Source organism: Anopheles coluzzii, chromosome 3, assembly GCF_943734685.1.
Source record: "Anopheles coluzzii chromosome 3, AcolN3, whole genome shotgun sequence".
NCBI lineage: Eukaryota > Metazoa > Arthropoda > Insecta > Diptera > Culicidae > Anopheles > Anopheles coluzzii.
The window spans coordinates 47,311,476-47,324,405 of NC_064671.1; the positions used below are offsets into that span (position 1 = coordinate 47,311,476).

Consider the following 12,930-nt stretch of genomic DNA (forward strand, 5'->3'; position numbering starts at 1 on the left):
AATTTGGCCCTTTACCACAAAAGTTTGCCGACCGCTGGTTTATGTTGTTATTGTTAATTTCATGCTAAAGTTCGTCCAAATGTTCATACGGAGTTGAAAATACATCAAATTATTATGTTTTGTCTTTTTATGTTATGTTTTCTTTTGCACAAATAATTATATAAAATGCAGATGTAGCGTGAAAAAATACTAAAATACTAAAATACAGATTTAAAAAACAAATGACAAACAAACCGTGAAGAAAACACATTTATAAGTAGCTAAATATTTCCCCCATTCGTAGATAAATACAGATGGCCTCCAAGATACGCGGTACCTTACGTACTCGGAACCAGAAATACAAGATTGTCTAAATTTGTCAATTCGTTGAGCAAATTGTACTGGTTTCCTTTTAATTGAATTTAATTGAATAAAAACCAATCAACAACAAAACATGTAATCTGCAGTGAAAATTATGCAGGAAAATTTACTCTATTTTGGCAGAACACCGTGAAATTTGACTTACACGATTTCCTCACAGTCCGCATTATTAGCGTATTTCCGGAACAACCTATAGTTCATTCGAAAGTCCGAGCGGCTTTACCATGGTACCGACATATTTGAAGAAATTGTATTTTATTTTTAAGCTCATTTTGATTAGCCTTGAAGAACTTAGTCTTTTTAGTCATGTTATGCCAATATAATACGTTCTATCGATACCAACATAAATGTTAACGGTAATATAATAAATGGATAAAATAGAACCTTCTAGATAAGCCTATTATTTATTGACCATTTTGGATTAAGCTGGTGTTATAAATTTTTACATAATTATAACAGCAAGTAACGTTTACTTGAATTAAATGTGTTTTAATCCAATTCATTTTATTAAATAATACCAAATAATTAATTCAATGTTTCGTCGAGGCGACCAAGTCATTTCTTTCTTTCATTATAATTTTTGATTTTTTTAATTCTTTTTCTAAACTTTGTAACCACTATCACTAACATTTTTATTGCTGTAAAACATAGTTTGTGAATGAATTGTGTTTGAAAATGTAAAACGAATGAACCACCTATTCTACTCGTCGAACATATCGGCAACATTTAACACGCGGCATTAAGCTACGCCTGGTTCTGACGTCACTGCCCGATCAAAAGCCCCGATCAGTACACGAACGATCACGATCACGTCACATCATGCACGATCACACCTACTACCGTATGTATGGTGCAGTAGACGAGCACAGTATTGAACACAGAAGAAACGTATGAAATTGTGTACGATCCCATTGTAATTTCTGCGTGATGTTTTTCGATTCAAATCAATAAATACGATAAAATCGGATCGGATTGCAAGGAAGAAATACTGGAGGAACACAATATTTAATTAAAACTTAATATTTAAGCAATTTGTACCATAGCAATATTTGCCCTTATTATGCTTACAGCCGTAGCCTGTATTAGACTGTATTATGAAATAAAGCCACTGCAACCTTCATTTCTCCCAAAACACTCAAACCCATTCTATAACTAAATGTAGATTCAAATCAGCCCATGCAAACCAGCAATGCTGCTCCTACGAAATGCTTTGCCCACACTGTAAAACATGCTGTGTATTAGTGCGGCCTTTCGATCGTCGCCGCTTTCGCTTCAACACGATTGCGCTGGCGATCGCGTTCGTAGTTTTAGTAAGTGACTCAACACAAGAAGAGTGAGTGCATTTTTTCCCCTCCTCGATCAAATTTCTTGGAGGTAGCGCGAACAAGTGTGAATTTTACTTTAAAAAATGTACACAAAAAATCCCATTTCAAAGAGTGCTTTTTACTTAATGTTAACGTGTTTGATATTTCGGATGTGAATAAAGTTTTCATCACTACATGATCATAATAACTGTGATATATTATAACATCTACGTGCGGTTTTAAAAACATCTATCTTCAATTGATGTGCAGTGTCTTGGTCAGCTCCTAAAGTAAAACGAAACAACTCTTTTATTTCGCTTACCGTATACCTTAACGTCGCCAATCGTTGTGGAAAGCGAGTTGGAAAATTTTCCACGTTTCGGAAAAGCGGATAATCTCAAACGCAGAACGCAAAAACCACATACTTGTCTGTGACTAAAAATAGGCGCTCTATACTTGGTGCTTTGGGTTTTCTCATAAGTAATACGTATCTCGATGTGCTGTGTGGTCGGTCGCCCCATGCGAGCTCGGCCAGTGTGTGTGTGTGTGTGTTGCTGGCGTGGCGCAGAAAAAAATGTTTACAAATTGGTTAACTTTTTAAAAACGTCGATCAAGCATAGATTTGCGCCATATGCCATGAGTCAGTGATCTAGCTGGATTCTTTTAATTTGACAGTTTAAAGTGGCTCACGGTTAGGATTTATCAACTCAGTGGCTTCGATACGGGGTTGATGATCAGAAAATAAAACCAAGAAAATAAATATAAACTGCCACACGCTAGCTAGAATCGAAATCCCAAACCAACCGTCCCCGTAACAACAAAGACCGGAGGAAAATCGCTGTAACGTCTGTGAATCCAAGTTTAATCCCACCGTTGCAACATCATCTCCACAACACAACCAGTGCTCCAGAAACCGTGCTCCGTGTGTACCGTGGAGGCAAAGCAAAATAAAACATAAACAACCGTTATCGTTCCATAAGAAAGCACAGATTGTTTGTTAGATCTTCTCTCGGTGTATGCGTTCAGATGGTGGGGTATGCCCGACGACGTCGACGATTCAGGGCAGTGCAGTATTTGTGTCCCAGCCTTTCTTTTGCCCATTATTGTGTGGCACCGCGTTAATGCGGCTGCAGGCTGGCCCCGGAGGCAACGCCATTGTGAGGTGGCCTAGAAATGACCATTCACGCATCGACACCTCACTCCTACTACACTGACGGCTGCTTGATGACGTCGAACGTTGTCAGCTGTTCGATGCATCATTGGACTGTTAATGACCTCGACGGCTAGGACGGGGGGGGGGGGGGGGGGGGGGGGTTCAATTTTGGGTGTCATTATGCATTTAATGTGCCCTTGCACTCAAACCAGTTACAAAGTGGCTCATTGTATGGGGTATACATTGGAAAGTGTTTGTGATAATTGTTCAACCAATGGACTTAGTGATTATCATCCATTCTGCAGCATTATGCATGATTCATCAGTGAAAATTCCTGATAAATCCAGAGAACGTCTTCATTTGAGAAAAAAATCTCAATAAAATAGAAACGAACTGATGTTTCGAGCTGAATTGTTATCTAATTACGTACGGTACACGCTATCTATCGCTTTTTTTTGTTTGTTGTTGAGCCTACAGTTACATCACCTATCATTGGCACACACCGTTGCTGGCTTCCCCGAGAAAATCTCACGTCCCCGTAGGAAAAAAAGAAACTTCATCAACCGTTATTATCATACCCGTCCGATATCGGTATCGAACCGTCTTATCAATCGGAGGTTCTTTGTACGGGTACGTTAGATATGGAAAAGCCTCCGGTCGGCTCCCCTCTGTTACACGGGCATTCGTTCCCAACTTCAAAGCAGCTTTGTGAAGAAGACACTCTCACACAAACATACATAAACTCTTCCAGCACACGGAGCACGGAGAGGGTACCCACTGGACCTGAAAGTGGGTTTTTTTGCACCCGCCTGGTAATTTGCTAATGATTGCTGAACGTGACTAGCGCTGACCGGGCGTTCGAAAGGTGCAATGGTAATAATTTCAAGCCCCCTGGATGGCTGGATGGTTCCGTCGCTGACCACTCCACTGTATCAGCCCAACTCGCTCGCCTGGGCGAAACAAAACTAAAAAACACAAACAATCACAAACACCAAAAAGACTAAGAAAATACAAACAAACTAACCGTTAGTGATTAAATCGGCGAACAGCGCTTTCGTAACCACCGCTACGCCGTTACCGCGTGCGCGCGATCAGGTCGGGAAGTAGCGTTAGCGTTGCGAACGGTTCCAATCGTTACCTTTCCCATGTGTCCTGTGGGGCAACTACCGTGTTGCCCATTCAGAACCTGCAAGCCCCGTGGCATCCACCGTGCGCACCTCAAGCAGACAAACACAGCCCTCAATGACGCGGTGATAAGATAAACGGGCGCGCGCTGATAAACGGGATCCGTACGGGCACAGTGCTCTAACAACGTAGCACGATTCTTACCTATTCTCATTTACCATACCAGGTTCCTACAGTACATCTGAACACGCTGGACATCGGCGGCTAGTCGCTGGTGGATCAGGTGCAAATCGGTCCTACAAAGGTGACCGTCGGGTCGATTCGGTGTGGTGTGTGGTCGTAGTTCCTAAGTGCCAAAAAACGACCAGCAAACAGCGAACACAGCGGAAACGAAAGAAGCGTCCGCGAATCGTTCGAAAAAAAGTGAAGTGCATGACATCACCAACCACATCCGAACAACCGTGCCAGTGAATTCCATCGTGTGCGCACCTTCCAGAATGACCGATCTCTCCCGGCACCACCATCACCATCATCAGGGCAATGGGTTCGGGTCCGGCAGCAGCATACACGACTATCCCGAGCATCTGAATCCCTTCTACGAGGATGAAAATCACAAACGTCTTCGCTTTTTGGAGCACAAGCCGGCACCAAAATCCCAGCGCCGCGGTAGCTTGTCCAGTTTGCGCGATGGACTGCGGGAGCTATGGTAAGTGTACGGTTTCTTCACTTGTGGGTGGACGACAGGGTAATAGGCGAGAGCCGTTCCAGTGGGACTATTGCTGCTGTGCCGCCCTCTAATTAGCTTATTTATAGTTGTCGCTTGAGCTTGGTAATTCGGTCGTTGTTTCGGGATGCTTATGAAAAGACGCAAAAATTTGAATGTACTGCCGGAAGAAGAGTGTGATCTCACACCCACTAACCCAGTAAAGGGGGCTATTTGTTCGGCGTTGTTTCGTTGGCTTTGCCGGCTATCTGGATTACATCATCACGGGCGGTGAAAAGACACCGATGACCGACACACGCCATTTTCTCCACCCTCTCAACAATCAGCATGATAGAATGGAACAAGTGGCCAATGCGGACTTGTTGCCGCTTTGCATCAAACAAGATCCTCACTTATCGCAAAATGCAATCACAAGTAGCAGTGGGTTTTTATCTATGGAAGTGCAATTATATGACGCTAGTGATACACTCTGATATCCACAACCAGCAAAAACACAATAAGCTCTGTGGATGATAATTGATGTTGATATGCTTACGTGCACTTCCGCCAGAGTCGCTAAAACAATCGGCATCGTTTGACACCTGAAAGGATGCTGCCTTGGCATAGAGTTGCCGTCTGTACCATGCGCTGCCCACCAATTTACACCTTGCCCGGGTGATTTACATTTTTTTGTTGAACTTCCTTATTATTTTCCGTCAGACAAATTGCGCACAACAATACGCTAGGCTACTGAGCTTCTGGCACCGTCCTTGTAGCCCCAAGAGCGCATTAATTTATTCTAAACCATGTGCTAACCCAGCTCCCACCAAACCAGAGCGTAATTAAATCTTTGAAGCATCAATTGAAATGCCTCCCAGAAGAAGAAACTTATCGACTCGAAAGTGTAATTACTCATATAGAGCTGCTCTCCCACAGTGTTGCTGCTATTCGTTATTGTTCTTGTTGCAACACGATCAACAAACGATCATCGTGTATGTAGGAGTGTGGAAATTTACATACAAATAACGCCAACATTGTCTTGGTCGTTGTAGTTGTCTATGTAATGGGAGCGGCTGAACCCCACCCACCATCAGTAAAAGGTTGATGGGAGAATTGAGATCATGGGGATCAGCTGCTAAATTTAGCCATTTCTTCTGAACGCAGCTCATTTTTGCACTCTTTCTCAAGTGGCTTCATCTTGAGTCTTGAATTTTTAAATCATTATGCCTACCAATTCCACATATGCCTCTGTACAATGCGTTACTTGACGAAAAAGGAAAAAAGAATACAAAAGAAATATTGTTTATCATCATCGAAATTACTGGGTGTTACACATGAACACATGGATCAATCAATGATTTTGGGTCTGAACGGTCTGATCGTCGTTGGAATGGAATATACAGTCCAACCTATACATACAGTAGGAATCCACACGCGAGGCGGTCCCGTGGTACAGTCTTCAACTCGAACGACTCAATAACATGCCCGTCATGGGTTCAAGCCTAGAATAGACCGTTCCCCTGTAGCAAGGATTTGACTATCCGACTGCGGTGACAATCGATTAAGTCTCGACGAAAGCCTGTATAGGCCGGCATGTAGGACGTTACGCCAAATATAAGAAGAAATCCACACGCAGCGCAGGACGGCTTAAACACGTTAGCCAAGTCTTACAGCAATACAGTTGTGTAAGTCCAAGGAAGGATAAAAAGATCACAGACTAACAATTGTCTCTGAACTAAAATATCGTGCAAGAACTGATACAACATGCTTAAACACACATCACAAAGCTTAAATCACGGTATGACACTTTTGAAGTTTAGTGTTACTTCAAAATGATAATAATAAAATAAATGTAAAAAGCTACTGAAAAAGTGCCTATTGTCATTCGTTGCTCACTAGTTTTTTCTTCTACCTACATATAAACCTATGTACAGCAAACCTCTACAATTGATACCAAGAAATAATTTAGCTGCATTTTTAAATTTGCTTCAGTCCTCCGCTCACTTTGCTCCATACGACTTCCGATGCAACGAGGACACATAAATCAACTTACGTATTGGTGTAGTGACCGAGCGCTTCCTCGCTTGGAATTAAGACCCATTGAAGTGCTGCTTTGCATTAAAGTGTCTCCAGCCATGTTGAAGATGATCTTTGTGACCCGTTTTTGAGTAGGATACAACTGTACTGATGTCTTTTAAAGATTTCATATAACACATTGCTTTAACTTTTACGTTTAAACTGATTATTCGGTTTGGACTATATATTTTTTTGCAATATTATTCTTCCGTAGTGGGATTAAAAAATGCTCATTTATGCTGTCGATCACCTAGACCCTAGCTGTCGGATCTATCCCCTCACACCACAACGTTCTGCTTGTGCTATGTGTATGCGTTTTGAGCTAATTGAAATGCGACCTCCATTCGGTTTGCTTCGTACGTTCGGCGAGACACAGCCGCGTCAAGTTCACTTCAGCTGACCCAGCGGCATACAACCGGCTTGAAGGTTTTATCAGCAGCAAGACGTAAGTCACACGAGGAGCGGGACAACATTTTAATTGAACCGCATACTGGACTACCGGAGTAATTGAGATCGTTAGGGTGTTTCGGTCCTGGAGGCTACAGTGCTTTAAGAACGTTCAATAAATAACGTAGACGATCGACAATTTAACGAAATCGATCAACACATCAGGACAGCAGCACAACGCTCCGACGTATCCCAACAACTGACATGCTCGATCTAATTTTCACATCCGTTATTAATCTGTCCACAGGCAATTTTCATCGATTCGCTTTGGCAAAAAGCGCTCATCAACGCTGGGCATTAACAAAACGTCCGAAAGCCCTCCACCGCTGCGAAGGGATACGTATGAAGTCGACTCCTTCGCAAGTACCAGTGGTTACCGCAACACGGTGAACGCTCCCGGCTATGGAACGACACGCGAAAGTCAGTCGTACACTACGACACCGCTGTTCGTACGCCAAACACGATACCGCAGTTCCATGCAAGACCGTCAGGTTAGGTTCGACCCCAGTGTAGACTACTGGCACGATCACGTCAAGTGCATCGGTGCATTGTCACATACACTGAGTGCGCACAACCGTGCACTGGCGATTCAAGCACAACAATACTGATAAATATAATTGCATCTGTCTCTCCACCTACTTCGCAGGACAACGGCGGTGAAATTGGATTTATGAGGAATGATCGCTACCGCAGCACCATTCAGAATGGGTTCGCTACGTACAACACCGGAATGGTGACGTCTACGCCGCGAAAGAAGCAAGCGCCTCCCACACCGTACGGGTAAGAGAAGCGGGAGCATCGGAATCAGTTGGCGGAAAACAGGAAATGCAATAAATCATCAAACATGTTTATCTTTTCAGCACAACATCACGAGCGGGGCAGCAACAGTACAACAATATCAATCCTTTCGACGCGGACCTGGAGCCAGAAGGGGACACCCTGTCGACGGTTAGTGTGGACAGCAGTTACAGCAGTACGCTACGATCGCGCACCTCCGGAACGAGAACACGCACGAAGCGACGGGCACCACCACCACCTCCAGTGGCCATTGTAAGCTTTACAGCGCAATTCTGAATAGTTTTCATCATCATTTTAATATTGAATCCTTCATTCACAGACACCTGCAAATCGCGTTGTCCCATCACCAGAGGAATCATCCGTCGTAGATGAGGCTCAAAATGAAGACCTTCGCAATCTTACCGCCGAAATTGAAAGCTTTGTCCGTATTTCATCCAGCAACGTGGACACTTCCACCAAAGATACATCGACCTTACGAACGGATGCGATCGTGGAAACGCGAGAGATTAAACCCCACGATCTTAATAATAACAGTGCACAATCAGAGATTCCTACTACAGTATCGACGATAGAATGCGAAATTGTGCAAAATAGCCGGACAGTACAAGGTACGGAACACGAATCATCCCAGATTCAGAAGGAAACCAACATGGAACTACAAACAGTACCAAAGGAAGAGAAAAGTGATGAAGTACTAATAGAATCACCAAAACCAACAGAAGTGCATACTAGCACATCGATTTCTGTTGACACAGCTGTATCGGGTTCTATCGAAACAAGCCCAAAGCCTTCACCCAGAAAAAAAGCGGACAAAACGCAAACTGAAATTACTGTTGATGCTGTTACCACTAACCCTCAGCCAGACGTTGATTTTGAAAATCTCGCTCTGCCAGAAACCCCAGTCCCAACGAGAAGGTCAAACCGTGAAAACCGCGAGAAATACATTACTCAAGATGTAACTACGATCCACAAAACGTCGTACGAAAAGCCTACCGTGGCACCGAAAGCAGCCCTCCCATCAACCACCGAGGAGGGAGATGACGATGAAGGTCCAACAACCACGATCATAGTGGATAACTTGCGGTACAAGCACAAGGTGGCTCCAATTCATACCGAGATTAGCACCAAGATCGAAAATGCACGCATGAAAATAAGTGAATCTACCGGCAACCTCCCAACGATCGCGAACGAAAGCGGCAACAACGATAGGCGCCGCTCTGTTAGAGATATTATCGAGTCAATCAATAAGAGCCAGAGCATGCTCAAGGTTAACCACGATCAGTCGACCAATGGTTTGCACGAAACACAGTCGACTGACAGCATGGCACGAAACATACGGGAGCTCAATGAACGCGAAAGGGAAATTCAGAACTTGCTGCAAGATATCGACACACGCTATGGGACGCATAGTGCTGAAGGTGATAGTACGCTCAGCGAAGTCGCTACCGCCAGCGAACTTCCAATGCTGTCCGACGGTCGAGGATCGTACTATGATAACTTAACGGATGATAATCTTAATGATAACTTGGACGACAAAAATAACGCTGCTTCGGGCTTCCGCGTTAAGAAAAGTCCCACCAAAACGGTGCTCATTGCGGAGGGTGGTGACGACCAACAGTTTCAAGATTGTATCAATTGGAACCCGCTACCGAAACCGAGACGTAGCCATATTTTGACGGAAAATGGAGCAGATTCCCAGCAGGAAGCAACGATATCTAATGCACCATCCTGATGTGCCTTCAACTAGTTGTTTACCTATTTGTTCGATGTTGTACTATTTAATAGAAGATACTGCGTGATTGTACTTTAGGGACACAAAATAGAATAAACTTTATGTTGCAATATTATTTATACCTTAAAACTGGGACTAATTGAAACAATTTTAAATTAAATTACATATTTGTGAAATATCCTGCACCAAGGAGCATTATGCAGTAGATTGTTCTAAAATTTGAAAAATTATTATTATTAATATGAATGTGCACAATCAGTGAAAAATTCTTTCTTTTACTTACAATTTTAAAACGATTTTGCGTGTATGATATTTATTTACGGTATGACGACGTAAACATCATTGATAGAGACGGTTCAATCACGAACAATAAAAATAAATTTTGAAAAATAATCTGATTTCACTACAATGTTTATTGTAGATGCATTTATAATCAAAAATGAATGATTTAAGCGAACTAAACGGCAAATGATTGAAAACAAAGTTTAAGGCATTTAGAACGTTAATTCAACAGTACTTGCAAACTTTGTTGGTATTGGCTTTTATAGATTGTATTTTGACCTGACTTGACTTGAACTTGACTTGAACTTGACCTGCACTAACACTTCCAAGCACGGTTACGATTCCATGTTTGGTTTGAAGTTTTTCAATTCCGTTTCTAAATATTTACAAAACCGACTCAAATTGGTACGTACCGTACTGACTGCCGGGAAGCGGTCGCCTAGCTGCCGTTTGTCTCGTTTCAACTTTTCCCTCATGATGCGATCCAGCTGCTTGCACTTCGCTATCATTCCTAGCTCATGCATGATGGAGTGCCAATCATTGTCGGCAAAAATGTCCATCATTGAATCGAGCGCCTCCGCCAACACCCAAACGTCCTCTTCGTTGGCGCAAGTGTTCAGCACGAAATCGATGATAGCTTTCACGTGCGATTCGGGCAGCAAGCATCCCAAAATACCCAGCATCCGCAACCAGTTTGCCCGAATTTCTACATCCTCACATCCCGTCACGCCGTTCAACATTAGTTGCAAATCATTCTCCGTCATTTGCTGGAACAGCTCGGGGCTCTTGCGCAAATGTTCCAGTGCAGCACGCATCAATGACGTCGATGCTTCCAGCAGCTTTTCATTACGTTCGCCCTGGAATACTTGCTGACCCAAGTCAATCCATACATTGTAGACGGCCGCTGGCCCGCCCAGGTCCTCCGTTGAAATGTTGTTGCACAAATTGTGAAGACACAACATGGCGGAGATCCGCATCCCGTCCAGCTTTTTCAACGTGCCCTGCTCCGACTCGACCAGAATTTGGTACACATTCTCAGCCACCGGTTGGGCCTTCTGCCATAGCTTCTCGACCAGTGCGAGCGATTTGATAGCTTCCAGGACTTCCACCGGCACTTTGTCCGTATTTTCTACGCTTTCATTCAACGTGTTTGTGTCGTAATCGTACACGCTTTCTGCATCTGATCCACCATTATCGTCGTTTTCGTTGCCTTCACTCTGCCAGTCATCTTCCGAGGAGCAAATGTTGGTCAGTATTTCGGCCGCTATTCGTTGCGCTTGCAGCAGCCTTCCGACGTTGCGCACTTCCAGCTCTCCCTCCGAGGGCAAATCGGCCTTTCGTCGACGCTGGTGCGATTGTGCTTCCGTTTCTTCGTCGAAAACCACGTCATCTGTTACTTCCAAATCGACCACATCCTTTTGCGGTTCAAGGGGAAGCATACTGGTTAGATTGCCCAAAGCTGACCGATGGTTCGTTTCCAGCGTTTTCGAAACACAGATCAGAACTTGACTCGTGTGACTATTCAAAAGCACCGGAACATTTCCAATAATAGCGGCGGCTAAGGTACGCAACATTAACGATGAATTGTCCACCACATCGATTGCCAGCAGCGATGTAAGCTCCGATCCATGGTTTGCTAGCACCCGCCAAGATGACGCATTGTCTTCGGAGACCACTAGCAAGCATTGAGCTACTGCAATAGCTATAAAAGAAGTGAATGATACACGTTAAATAATCTTTATAACAAGGTTGGGGTCCTCTTCGCACTTACCTATTTCCAGCCCATACACGTTATAATTAAGAAAGGTTACGAAATTCTCCAACAACGGGGACTGATTGAACGCATTCAATGCGTCCGATGTGCTTTCACACAGGTTCCACAGCAGATTCACGGCTTGCAAAAACGTATCCGAATGCTCATCCATCTGGTTCTGCATATTCTTATCGAATGTTGGCGTCCACTGCCCATTGCTAGGATACCGGGTCAGCAGTGCCAACAGCGGTGTCAGCACATCTTGATCGACCATGAATTCGCACAGCTCCACACTGACCACCGAAACGTTTCGTAACGCACCGGCAGTGGCATGCCGTACACTCTTGTCCGGATCCACCAGCAAAGAAGATGCTATCCGAATCACATTATTACCCACCAGCTCTCCCACGTTGATCTCGCCCTGGCAGATAGTGGCCAGTGACTGCAAGCCACAGATTTTTTCCTCCGTGACGGCCGACTCCAGCTGCTCCACGATAGCTTCGACCGGAGTGCCGGATTTCTCGCTTCCGCCCAGACCCTGTTCTATCAGTTCGTTTACGTCCATCAACCCGGTAGGGTTGGTTTTATTACGGTGTGTTTTTAATTTCTTGGCTTTACCCATTTTTACAGCAGTAGAAACGAAAGTCGTACGCCGGACCACCACGCGCAGCAAACTAACGAAAACAATTGCACGTGTTTATGTCAGCTGTCATACTGTCAGTGTTGCCAGATTATTTTGGCAGATTTCGGTAGGATCAAAAACATTTTATCTGTAGTTTACGGGGTATTTCTGGTCACTCTGGTCGCCATACCTTTCGAATGCATGTTGCACAATGGGTTAAATTCGTGTGACATTTGGCATATTTGTGGAATTATTTATCACAGTACGCTGTCAACAAACTCAGATTTAGCTTATTTTTGCTATTAAAGTTATTTAGAATAATAATGATTTACAATAATTTACACATAATTGCTAAAAATAATGGCATTTTAAAGGTTTTTTTTTTCTCCAGATTTACAGCAGTAAGTTCAGCAGGTGCACAGGCATACAGAAGCTTTCTTGCAAAGCTGCCCAACAGCATCTGTCAGCTTGAAAGAGTCAAATAATGAAATGAGTGCCTATCGGCAGCTAAAATGGAAAATACCCGTTGAGTACCTGTTTTATAATTTCGTTAACTCAACGATTTAGAACTCTAT

General features: G+C 43.6%; 2 protein-coding genes and 1 long non-coding RNA gene across 4 annotated transcripts; 1 reads left to right on the plus strand and 2 right to left on the minus strand.

Annotated features, from left to right (window-relative positions):
- Positions 1-1,644: 1,644 nt before the first annotated feature.
- On the plus strand, positions 1,645-9,827 carry LOC120955481 (uncharacterized). Of its 2 annotated transcripts, none has more exons than XM_040376380.2 (6): positions 1,645-1,693; positions 4,169-4,648; positions 7,416-7,659; positions 7,815-7,948; positions 8,029-8,218; positions 8,286-9,827. In XM_040376380.2, exons 2-6 carry the CDS (start codon positions 4,440-4,442, stop codon positions 9,696-9,698), a joined length of 2,190 nt encoding a protein of 729 aa, XP_040232314.2. In that variant the 5' UTR covers positions 1,645-1,693; positions 4,169-4,439; the 3' UTR covers positions 9,699-9,827. The 2 variants fall into 2 exon arrangements, with proteins under 2 accessions (XP_040232314.2, XP_040232315.2); XM_040376381.2 differs by having other exon boundaries at positions 1,677-1,734.
- On the minus strand, positions 1,861-4,162 carry LOC125907200 (uncharacterized). Its single transcript, XR_007452511.1, has 2 exons — positions 3,842-4,162; positions 1,861-3,782 (listed from the first exon to the last, which is right to left on the minus strand). It is a non-coding gene; the product is annotated as an uncharacterized LOC125907200 (long non-coding RNA).
- A 264-nt stretch (positions 9,828-10,091) lies between the features above and the next one.
- Positions 10,092-12,429, minus strand: LOC120955482 (HEAT repeat-containing protein 3). Its single transcript, XM_040376382.2, has 2 exons — positions 11,752-12,429; positions 10,092-11,682 (listed from the first exon to the last, which is right to left on the minus strand). The coding sequence occupies exons 1-2, from the start codon at positions 12,353-12,355 to the stop codon at positions 10,316-10,318; spliced, it is 1,971 nt and encodes a 656-aa protein (XP_040232316.2). The 5' UTR covers positions 12,356-12,429; the 3' UTR covers positions 10,092-10,315.
- Between the last annotated feature and the right edge of the window lie 501 nt (positions 12,430-12,930).

Coding starts and splice junctions, on each gene's coding strand:
- LOC120955481 (XM_040376380.2), top strand. CDS start 4,440: ATGACCGATCTCTCCCGGCACCACCATCACCATCATCAGGGCAATGGG. Junction 7,660..7,814: donor GTTCCATGCAAGACCGTCAG/GTTAGGTTCGAC, acceptor CCTACTTCGCAG/GACAACGGCGGTGAAATTGG. Junction 7,949..8,028: donor GCGCCTCCCACACCGTACGG/GTAAGAGAAGCG, acceptor TTATCTTTTCAG/CACAACATCACGAGCGGGGC.
- LOC120955482 (XM_040376382.2), bottom strand. CDS start 12,355: ATGGGTAAAGCCAAGAAATTAAAAACACACCGTAATAAAACCAACCCT. Junction 11,683..11,751: donor CGTGTATGGGCTGGAAATAG/GTAAGTGCGAAG, acceptor CTTCTTTTATAG/CTATTGCAGTAGCTCAATGC.